General features: G+C 39.0%; 1 protein-coding gene across 1 annotated transcript; it reads left to right on the forward strand.

The window, feature by feature from the left end:
* Positions 1-7,062: 7,062 nt before the first annotated feature.
* Positions 7,063-12,324, forward strand: LOC125659317 (uncharacterized). Its single transcript, XM_048890955.2, has 2 exons — positions 7,063-7,151; positions 10,709-12,324. Coding segments are annotated over exons 1-2 (795 nt in total). The 5' UTR covers positions 7,063-7,149; the 3' UTR covers positions 11,502-12,324.
* Positions 12,325-12,662: the final 338 nt, after the last annotated feature.

Consider the following 12,662-nt stretch of genomic DNA (forward strand, 5'->3'; position numbering starts at 1 on the left):
TGTTATTTGGATTTTGATTTTGGAGTGCTAACATTTTGCTCTCGGTACATACTGTGTTTACCTGTGTCTACACTTGTGCAGTATTGGACGGTACAGATCTATACTATTACTATACATTTACACTTGTGCAGTATTGGACGGTACAGATCTATACTATTACTATACATTTACACTTGTGCAGTATTGGACGGTACAGATCTATACTATTACTATACATTTACACTTGTGCAGTATTGGACGGTACAGATCTATACTATTACTATACATTTACACTTGTGCGGTATTGGACGGTACAGATCTATACTATTACTATACATTTACACTTGTGCGGTATTGAACGGTACAGATCTATACTATTACTATACATTTACACTTGTGCGGTATTGGACGGTACAGATCTATACTATTACTATACATTTACACTTGTGCGGTATTGGACGGTACAGATCTATACTATTACTATACATTTACACTTGTGCGGTACTGGACGGTACAGATCTATACCATTACTATACATTTACACTTGTGCGGTATTGGACGGTACAGATCTATACCATTACTATACATTTACACTTGTGCGGTACTGGACGGTACAGATCTATACCATTAATATACATTTACACTTGTGCGGTACTGGACGGTACAGATCTATAACTATACATTTACACTTGTGCGGTATTGGACGGTACAGATCTATACTATTACTATACATTTACACTTGTGCGGTATTGGACGGTACAGATCTATAACTATACATTTACACTTGTGCAGTACAGATCTATACTATTACTATACATTTACACTTGTGCAGTATTGGACGGTACAGATCTATACCATTACTATACATTTACACTTGTGCGGTACTGGACGGTACAGATCTATACCATTACTATACATTTACACTTGTGCGGTACTGGACGGTACAGATCTATAACTATACATTTACACTTGTGCGGTATTGGACGGTACAGATCTATACTATTACTATACATTTACACTTGTGCGGTATTGGACGGTACAGATCTATACTATTACTATACATTTACACTTGTGCGGTATTGGACAGTACAGATTTATACTGTTACTATACATTTACACTTGTGCGGTATTGGATGGTACAGATCTATACTATTACTATACATTTACACTTGTGCGGTATTGGACGGTACAGATCTATAACTATACATTTACACTTGTGCAGTACAGATCTATACTATTACTATACATTTACACTTGTGCAGTATTGGACAGTACAGATTTATACTGTTACTATACATTTACACTTGTGCGGTATTGGACGGTACAGATCTATAACTATACATTTACACTTGTGCAGTACAGATCTATACTATTACTATACATTTACACTTGTGCGGTATTGGACAGTACAGATTTATACTGTTACTATACATTTACACTTGTGCGGTATTGGACGGTACAGATCTATACTATTACTATACATTTACACTTGTGCGGTATTGGACAGTACAGATTTATACTGTTACTATACATTTACACTTGTGCGGTATTGGACAGTACAGATCTATACTATTACTATACATTTACACTTGTGCAGTATTGGACGGTACAGATCTATACTATTACTATACATTTACACTTGTGCGGTATTGGACGGTACAGATCTATAACTATACATTTACACTTGTGCAGTACAGATCTATACTATTACTATACATTTACACTTGTGCGGTATTGGATGGTACAGATTTATACTATTACTATACATTTACACTTGTGCGGTATTGGATGGTACAGATCTATACTATTACTATACATTTACACTTGTGCAGTATTGGATGGTACAGATCTATACTATTACTATACATTTACACTTGTGCGGTATTGGATGGTACAGATTTATACTATTACTATACATTTACACTTGTGCGGTATTGGATGGTACAGATCTATACTATTACTATACATTTACACTTGTGCAGTATTGGATGGTACAGATCTATACTATTACTATACATTTACACTTGTGCAGTATTGGATGGTACAGATCTATACTATTACTATACATTTACACTTGTGCGGTATTGGATGGTACAGATCTATACTATTACTATTGCTTTCGATATGGAAGGTGTATCAAACCCTGCAATTGGTTTTCATCCATGTGTGTTAACAATTGAACATTTTTAACTTCTTCTTGATAACTGCAATTCCAATTCTTTTTAAATTTGGTATGAAGCATCATTGGGACAAGGGAGACATGAATTGTAAATTTCAGGACTCCAGCACCCCTGGGGCCCAAGGGACGGGGCAAAAACTGCCCATAATTGACCAATTTTCAAAAATCTTCTTCTCAAGAACCACACACGTGTAAGAAAAACTATATGCATAGTGATGCAGAGCAGGAAGGCCTCTACCAAAATTGTAAATTTCATGATCCCCGGGGTAAGGGTTCTGACCCCAGGGCGGGTCCAAACTTGGTATATAGTATTTATGTGTAAAGCACTTAAATTAAATCTTCTTTAATACTATTGATACTAAATTGAAAGTAAGTAGATATTTAGAAAGAACAAGTAGTCCTTTACCAAAATTGTAAATTTGATGATCCCAGGGGTAGGGATTTTGGTATCAGGGTGGGGCCAAAATGGTCAGTTATGAAATGTGTGAACAATAGACATTTTTAACTTCTTCTTGGTAACTATCATTCCAATTCCTTTCAAATTTGGTATGAACAATATTTGCAATAAGGGGGACATGAATCGTAAATTTCAGGATTCCTGCACCCCCTTAAGGGCAGGCAAAAACTGTCCAAAATTGACCAATTTTCAAAATCTTCTATATAACTGCATACGTGTAAGAAAATTAAATGGATAGTGATGTAGAGCAGGAATGCCTATATCAAAATTGTAAATTCCATGATCCCCGGGGTAGGGGGTTTGAACCCAGGGCGGGGCCAAACTTTTTACATAGTGTTTATGTGTAAAACACTTAAATAGCATCTTCTTTAATGCTATTGATACTGAATTGAAACTAAATGGATAAAGCAGGGAGTCTTTTACCAAAATTGTAAATTTGATGATCCCCAGAGTAAGGGTTCTAACCCCAGGGTGGGGCCAAACTTAGTACATACTATTTATGTGTAAGTTTTCTGATGGACTGTATAAAATCTAAATGCATGCTTAGGAATAGCAGAAAAGGATGTACAAAAAATGGTGAATTTCATAATCCAGGGTTATGACTTTAGGATGAGTCCAAATTAGTCATATCTTTTGATGTTTTAATGTTAATACACCTATTATATTATTTAAAGCCTTTCATCAGTGTATGCACTATTGAGGGCAGTGAAGTCTTGAGAACACATCTTGTTTTATACTGTTGCTGAACATTAGAATCTAGCCTACCGTAGATATTCAGAACAGGAAATATTTCCTAGATTTCATAGCCCATGAAAGTAGTGATACTTTTTCACTAGTATCGAAATAAAATCAAACAAAAGAATGTCTTAATATGAGATGATAGAGGCAGCATGCGCGGATCTAATTGGAATTTGCAAAGAAAAAAATTACAATATAACGATTTATAAGAAAAATGAGTTGACTGTTATTATATAATGTTCGACCCCCCCCCCCTGGAAAAAAAATTCTGGATCCGCGCCTGGGCAGTATCAGCAGTTGTCAGCGACAACATTGTGTGTTCAATTTGACCGGAGTTTATGATGAAAATAGCAGGCAACAACTTTTATATTCTTATTTGACCAGTCTCAAACGAACATAAAATATTTACCACCTGATTCAAAATCATAACACTTTTTATGGGTTATTACTCCAAGACTTGCACATTTATTCATGATAAGTACATATATCTCGCGATCTGCCTCACTGCCTTGAGGAATAATATCTTCAATATCTACAATGACATATACATCTATAAATGTATGTGTATATCTATATATATTCTTTGTAATAAATATTTGTATCATGTACATTATATACCTGTATGATAATATACTATACACCACAATAGCAATGTGTATGTAGAGGGTGGGTGGGTGTACAGCGTGTGAACAACGCAAAGTCTTGAGCTCGAATGACTGAGAAACAGAACCTACTAATCATGCTCTACGTAACCGGTCTTACTGGTATGACACGCCTGAATCCCTTTACAAACTTTAAATAGCAACCACGTGTTCGACGTAACAGGTTAGATTTATCAACCTGCAATAACCGGTGAAGGGCTTCAAATTTAGGGCTATGCTCGGCGCTTACGGTCATTGAGCAGTGAGATTCTTTAGCGTGTCACACCTACTGTGACACGGGATATCCGTTTGTAAGGTCATCTCCGAGGACCCGTGACATTCACATCTGATGCCGACCTTCCGCATGCGGGGCGAACGCTCTACCTCTAGACCACCGCGGCAGTCATTTCACCTAACACCTCTCAGAATATTTGAAGGACTTCTAAAAGTAACTGTCTGGTGTAACCCCCCAACCCCCCAGTGAAATTGAAAATATGTTGAAAACCTATATTTGTCTACAGTAGGGGTCTATACCATACCATCTCCTAATAAAAAACACAAGTATCATTACAGTCAAGATGACCGATTCCTGTTGTTGGAAGCCACGTTGCTCCTTCTGTCGCTTGGTTACCTGTTAAATTCTACAAAAATATTTTGGAAAGAAACAGATTATTAATATAGTTGGCTTAAACTTAAAACCCCCAAAATAATGTCGTTAATTTATACGGAGATTATCAATAATACCATTATTCCACAAAAAAGGAGAAGAAAATGACCTACGTAATAATAGACCTATTAACTTGACTAACTGCGATTATAAGATACTCACTTTTATCTTTGTTAAGAGGTTACGACGAGTCTTCGATAAACTCATCATTGATATTGTGAATCGAATAATGAAGAGGTAATTCTTCTATTTTTAGACTTTCAAAAAACTTTTTACTGTATAGATTGGAACTTTTATGTAATACATTAGAAAAATTCAATTTGGTCCTCGCAGTTTTTGAAGTGGATAAACATTCTATATGAAAATTCGGTATTTCGAACACAAAATAATGGTTGGGTTACTAAGACATGCTTCATGAAAAAAAAAAAAAGAAGAACGAATTGACAAGGATGTCCAATTTCAGCAATATTTTTTTCTTTTTGTTGTAGAAATAACCTCTCTAAAGATTAAGTCCTCTGGAAAAAAAAAAAAAGGTTTCACTAGCGAACTACGGACACAGAGATAAAACTTCTACAGCATGCAGATGATGCGTCACTGCCATTATTAGATGTAAAATACATGTATACGGGAAAAGCTATTCAGTCGAGCTTTATTGAACATAAAGAAAACAGGGGGAGGGGGGTACTTTGACCACTTGAAAATAGAACAGTATCTTTATACGATGCGAAAATTACTAATGACCCATTCCGGTGATAGGAGAAAACTTGAATTTATAAGTCGAGGAAATGGGGGGGGGGGGGGGGGGGGGGGGGGGGGGGGCCGGTTAACGTGTGGAAAAACAGGAAACTCGCTCTCTTTGACAAATATACAATTATAAATATATTAATACTTGCACAATTATATTATTTTCAGTGCCACGATTCTGAGTTACCAAATTGTATCAACTTTGAAGACTATTCAAAAGTTGAATTTTAATTTTCTATCTGGGGGAAACGTGGTGAAATTTTAAAAAGAAATACTTTAAATGGGAATATTGTTGATGGTGGAGTCGGAGTTGTGGATGTTTCCTGGAAAGTACCGGTAAGTTCAAAACGCATATCCAAAAGAGAATTCTACAATGAAAACTTTAAAAAAAAAATTACATGTATGTAATTTAAGCAAAAAATCAATAGATCTAATTTAATCTGTTGAAAAACAAATATCTGTGATTTTAAAAATGTTTTTAAAGATTTACCAACTTTTTACTATGAAGTTTTGTGTGCTTTTAATGAATGCAAACAAAGGGGGGATTCTACACGTAAAGTATCTCGTTGACCAAAAAGGCGTAATAATGTAAAAAGGAAGGCATAGTGAGTAACAACGTGGATTTAAAAGGCTTGATAATACTAGTACATAGCATCACATCAAAGAAAAATGCTGTGTTAAACAAAAGTCAGACTGGTTCTATGTGTCTTCTGGAGTATGCCAGAGATGTGTCATTTCACCCATCCTCTTTATAACAGCCACTGACAGGTGTTTGAGAACTAAAATTACCAGCAACTGGAATACAATGGATTCATATAAACTTGTTCCTAAAAGATCATAATTATGAATCTGTGGGGAAAAGACATTTTTTTAAACGTGGAAAAATTAGTATCCTGTGGTATCGTTTTCCACCCTCAGTATGGAGAGCTGTACCACTATTTAATTATGTAGATATGCTAATGATAATTCCATCGGAATGAGTAATATTGCTAATAAATTGTTTCTAAATCACAACTCGAAATATAGCTTTATATTCTGCATAATACACAATAATATAATTTTCAACGTAGTAATGATACACTGTTTATCCACCTTTCATTCGCAATATATTATTACGCCTTCCTCTCGCCTTAAAACCTTTACTTCTGAATCCGCGTTAATACACCTTTGTATCGCGTTATTATTACGGCTTTCCGTGAATCGAACTCGGGTGGCAGCGGTGAGAAGCGAGTGCGATAATCACTACGCTACCCAGACACCCATTCGCGTCTACGCCTTTCATTTGCATTATTACTCCCTTGATCATAGGCGTAGCTTGGATTCGAATATTACCGAGGCAGGGAGTCTGGGGGCGCAGCCCCCCAGAAGCTATCGACATTTTAACAACGTAAAAGGTGGGTTTTTTTTTACCGAGGCAGCTGCCTCGGTTGCCTCAATGGAAGCTACGCCACTGTTGATTCGCGTTATTTAGATGCAAAACACTAATAAAAGCAAGTTTATCAATAAAAGAAATAATACAACATTTTATTGAGCAACAATGAAAAAAATATCTTCTGGTGAACTTAATTGTTCTTTTAAGTATCTGGTGTTGGGACCCCCCCCCCCCCCCGTAACGACTTTTAAGAAGAGCGACTTCCGGTGCACGGATCAAGTTTCCGCGAAATGTCAGAGTCTACAGCAATTTAAGACGAAATTAGACAGCGTGTAGACGAGATTTCAGAGTACAATACAGACGAGTTAAGCTATGTAAGTACAAGGATCCCACGGGTTTACTGAGTAGTTAAATCCTATAGATACTGCAGTAAGGCACCCAACATGGGGATCGGACTTATATCACCGTGGGTGATTGCAATTGTATTGCGGTGGTCCTCCTCCATTTGGCGGAGCTCAGATGAGCTTTTCTGATCAAAATTTGTCCGTTGTCTGTCGTCGTCGGCGTAAACTTTTCACATTTCCATCTTCTTCTCCAAAACCATTTGACCAATTTCACCAAATTTAGCATAAAGTATACTTGGGTGAAGGGCTTTCAAGTTTGCTTAAATGAAGGGCCATGCTCCCTTCAAAGGGGAGATAGTCACGAAAATGCTAAAATAGGGTGGGGTCATTTAAAAATCTTCTTGAGAACAACTGGCCAGAGGAGCTGAAATTTACACGAAAGCTTCATGACATAGTACAGATTCAAGTTCAAATCGTCGATGGATAGGATGGGGCCACAATTGGGGATCAAAGTTTTGCATACTAATAAATAGAAAAAAATCTTCTTCTCAAGAACCATTGTGCCAATGAAGTTTACATTTGCCTGAATGCTTCCTCACATAGTGCAGATTCAAGTTTGTAAAAATAATGGCCCCCAGTGGTAGGATGGGGCCATAATAGGGGATCAAAGTTTTACATGCAAATATAATTATAGGGAAAATCTTTTTTAAAAATTCTTAAGAACCATTGGGCCAATGAAGTTTATATTTGTATGAATGCTTCCTCACACAGTACAAAATCAAGTTTGTATAAAATAAATCATGGTTCCCGGGGGTAGGATGGGGCCACAATAGGGGATCAAAGTTGTACATGCAAATATATCTAGGGAAAATATTCAAAAATCTTCTTCTGAAGAACAACTGAGCCAGGAAATTAGAAATTACACGAAAGCATCCTAACATGGTGTAGATCCAAGTTCAAACTTTGTTAACATCACCCCCCCCCCCCCCCCCCCCCCCCCCGGTGGGTAGGATGGGGATCACAATAGGGGATCAAAGTTTTACATACAAATATATAGGGCTAGGAAAGTACAAACTTACATGAAAGCTTCCTAACATAGTACAGATTCAAGTATGTTAAAATCATGGCCACGGGGGGGGGGGGGGGGGGGGGGGGAATCAAAGTTTACATACAAATATATCGGGAGAAATTTTTTAAAAATCTTTTGAAGAATCACTGGCCCAGGAAAGTTTAAATTTACTTGAAAAGCTTCCTGACATAGTGCAGACTCAAGTTTGATAAAATCATGGCCCCAGGGGTAGGATGGGGCCATAACAGGGGATCAAAGTTTTACATACTAATATACCTTATATATTGGGGAAAATCTTTAAACATCCTCTTCTGAAAAATCACTGTGCCAGAAAAGTTTACATTTACATGAAAGCTTCCTGACATAGTGCAGCTCAAGTTTGTTAAATCATGGCCCCCAGGGATAGGATGGGGCCACAATAGGGGTCAAAGTTTTACATACTGATATTTAGAGAAAATCTTTAAAATCTTCTTACCAAGAACCATTGGGCCAAAGAAGTTTACATTTACACGAAAGCTTCCTGACACAGTGCAGATTCAAGTTTGTAAAAATCATGGCCCTCTTGGGGGGGGGGGGGGGGGGCACAATAGGGGATCAAAGTTTTACATACAAATATAGGGGAAAGACTACTCTTTGTATAGTAAATTCGACCCCAAGCGATGCAATTGCCTGTGGGGAAAATTAAAAGAAATGTTTATTAAGAAGCATTGGGTCAGAGAATTTTACTTTTACATGAAAGCTTCCTGACATAGTGCAGATTTAAGTCTGCAAAAATCATGGCTCCCTGGGGTAGATTGGGGCCACAATAGGATATCAAAGTTTTACATGCAAATATATAGGGATAATCTTAAAATATGGGCCAAGGTGATTCATGTGAGCAATGTGGTCCTTAGGCCTCTTGTTCTGAAGAACCACTGGGGCAGAAAAGTTGTTAAAATCATGGACCCTGGATAGGGTGGAGCCACAATAGGGGATGGAAATTTTGAAGGAGAATATATAGGGAAGGTCTTTAAACATTTTCTCAAGAACCACTGGGCCAGGGGAATTTCAAATTTACATGACAGCTTCCCTACATAATGCAGATTCAAGTTTGTTAAAATCATGGCCCCTGGGGTGGGATATGTCAGAATTTGTGAAGCTTGACCTTGTGACCTTGACATAGAAGTTTGACAACTTTTATTAGAAATATTACCTATTTAATATCTCCTGAACTATTTAAGACAGAGGTTTCATATTATGTATATGGATTTTATGTATTAAGGTCTTTTTATCATACCATGATCAATAACATTGTGACCTTGGTCTTGTCCAGAACAGCAGGAGATGTATGGCTGCTCGTTGCAATCTGGTTAACTTCTTGATAATTACCATTCCAATTGTTTTCAAATTAGATTCTTTTCAAATTGAGTATGAAGCATCTTTGGGACAAAGGGGACAGAAAAAGTATATATATTTCAGTACTTTTGCACTTTGGAGGCCTTAGGGGTAGCAAAAACTATCAAAAATTGACCAATTTTCAAAGCTCTTCTCAACAATTGTGCGTGTTCGAAAAACTAAATGCATACTAGTGATGTAGAGCAGGAAGCCTCTACCAGAATTGTAAATTTCATGATCCCCAGGGTAGAGGGTCTGACTTCAGGGGGGGGGGGGGGCAATCTTGGTATATGGTATTAATGTATAAAACATTTAAGTATCTTTAATGCTATTGATACTAAATGGATATTTAGAAAGATCAGGTAGCCCTCTACCAAACTCGTAAATTTCATGATCCCAGGGGTAGGGGATTTGGTATCAGAGTGGGGTCAAAATTGTCAGTTATTAATGCGGTTACAATTGCATATTTTTAACTTCTTGATAAACACCATTCCAGTTTTTCTCAAATTTGGTATGAAGCATCTTGGGGTATAAATAGTAAATTTCATGACTCCTCCACCCCTTGGGTCTTAGAGGCAGGGCAAAAATTGAGCAGTTTTCTAAAATCTTCTCTACAACAGCACATGTGTAAGAAAAATCAAATGCATTTGATATAAAGCAGGAAGGGCTCTATCAAAATTGTCATAATCTCCAGAGTAGAGGTTCTGAGTTAAGGGAGGAGCCAAATTTGATGTATATAGTGTGTATGTGTAAAACATTTAGAAGTAAAACTTAAACGGTACCCATTTTGATGCACCAGATGCGCATTTCGACAAATAATGTCTCTTCAGTGATGCTCAGGCCGAAATTTTGGAAATTCGATGTGACAAAAAACTTGTAACAGCTAAAAGGAAAGATGATGTCTTCTTTAATGCTATTTACTCTTTTTTAAAAATGTTTGGACCTTCACGAACACTGTTATTGTATCTGCTGGAGGCCTGATGATAGTAAGCTGATAATACAATGTGTTCAGTGTTGAGGAGTGGTACCATGGGATGTGTATTGGGGTGATGTTTTATGAGGCTGCATGTATGGATGGCTATGTGTGTCCCCCATGTTTGAAAGGGACTGCAAGTAACTCGTCATTTAATGTTTCTATTTGCAGGAGACGTAGACTGTCTGAGGATTCAGAGGAGGGTTCACCACCCAGAAGTTGGTGGAAGGAACGCCCCCTGCCACCCCGAGGTGCCACCCCCAAGTTGGTACTGGTGGGGATGGAAACCATCAGTGGGTACTCTGGCAGGTGTCCTGGTCGCCCTTCAAGGGGTAACCGAGACTCTAGGTGTCCTCTGGAATGTGGGGTTGTCACACGGAAGATGCGGTATCATGTCGTTCTTACGCATCTGCCGCCTGTCTTCCGACGTGGTGTTCCCCCCTCTCTTGAGGCCTCTGCCATTCGGGAGAGAGTCTTGCGGTGGTTGGCTCGAACCCTCATTGGCCCTGGTGCCTCTCTTGAAGAATTAGTATCAACTCTGCGAGCCGAGGAGGTGTTCCGTGACCCTTACTGCAGGCTCACGACTGACATGGTGGAGGCCATGGACAGCCTCTGTCGTTTTGTGGGGGAGACTCCTCCCTCCACCTACGAGTTGCGCGGGGAGTTGCACCCCGCGCTTCTTTTCCATTGGAGGGCACAGGCTGTCCTGTTGTCTCGCCTCGCCCCTGACTTGCGGGCAACCTACAAGTATCTGGCTGCCATCGAGAAGGTGGCGGGGATCCGTCTGCGAGACTATTCAATGAGGATGTATACGTCTGGTAGTTTCGCCAGAGCGAGGTTTTCCTCAAGGGGTCCAGGTCCGGGGAACCTCAGGTCTCAGTGTCCACTGGAACCTTCTGCAGAGGTTCTGCAAGTGAGGAAGACTGTCTCCAGTTCCTCCAAGGACACCCCCTCTTCCCTTTAGCCAGTTCCAGCTGAAGAGGATGGATGGGAGGTGTCTTCAAATGAGAAGAGCTGTTTTCCAGGCCACCCCTAGGTTCATCACCACCAGTAGGATGGTGGCCAAGATGCCCCCTGGTGGAGGGGAGCCTGTTGGGTGGCCATGGTTGTAGTCCAGGAGTGGAAGGCAGCACTTCTGGATGTTTGTGGGCATTGCAATTGTGGAGGGGGCATTTGGTCCTTGCTGGCACCTTCATTTGGGTGTGTGACCCAGGGGTTACCCTGGCCTGTACCCGGATGCAGTTGGGAGAGTCCTGACCAGCTGATTCTGGAGTTTATCCCCAGAGGACTCCAGGTCCAGAGCCTGCTTTGGTCGGTGGGTAGGGATGGTCCACTGAAACTATTGGGAGGTCCATGTTTCTTCATCCTTTAAAGTAAAAGCAGTGGTATGTGTGTGTGTGTGGGTGGGTGGGGGGGGGGGGGTCTTGGTATGACTGGGAAAGAAGAAGATCGACTGCATGGGCCAAGCTTCCCGCAAGTTGTCGGAGTCTACAGCAAGATGAAGTGAGACAGCACATAGACGAGATCTCGGAGCAGAATACAGACAGTTTTACTGAGTTGTATCAATTAGATAATTTGATATGTATAGTTAAACGAGTTATTAAATACAAATGGCTGTAAATGTTCTTTTTGTGAACTAAGGGTGATATGATTAAGTCCACAGGCACCAGTGTTAAGAGGTTGAGTGTTTTCAATTGCATCTTACCTTAGTTATAATTTCGATCATCCATGTAGTTGTAGCGAGTATACAATTGCGATTACTTGGCCTGGATGGTCATAAGAAGTGAGCTGGTGAATAAATTTAAGCATTAGATTTGGATGGACTTTTTCTTGTCATTTGAAGTATGACATATTTTCATATGCACTTTCAATAGGATTAATAAATTTTGGAAGACTACCGTATATACTTGACTGTAAGTCGAATTTTTGAGAGTTGAGTTTTGGTCCTTAACTCTTATGTCCGTCTTACAGGTGAGTCCTAAGAAGATTGATATTTCTGTAGACGTTGTAATGTTAAGTATTTTTAGTATTTTATTATCATTGACAAAGGTTAAGTGAGCTTTTCTAATCACTCGTTGTCCGTCATCTGTATAAATCTTCTGAAGAAGAACCACTGGGCCATAAA

The sequence above is a fragment of the Ostrea edulis genome, chromosome 9 (genome assembly GCF_947568905.1).
Source record: "Ostrea edulis chromosome 9, xbOstEdul1.1, whole genome shotgun sequence".
Classification (NCBI taxonomy): Eukaryota; Metazoa; Mollusca; class Bivalvia; order Ostreida; family Ostreidae; genus Ostrea; species Ostrea edulis.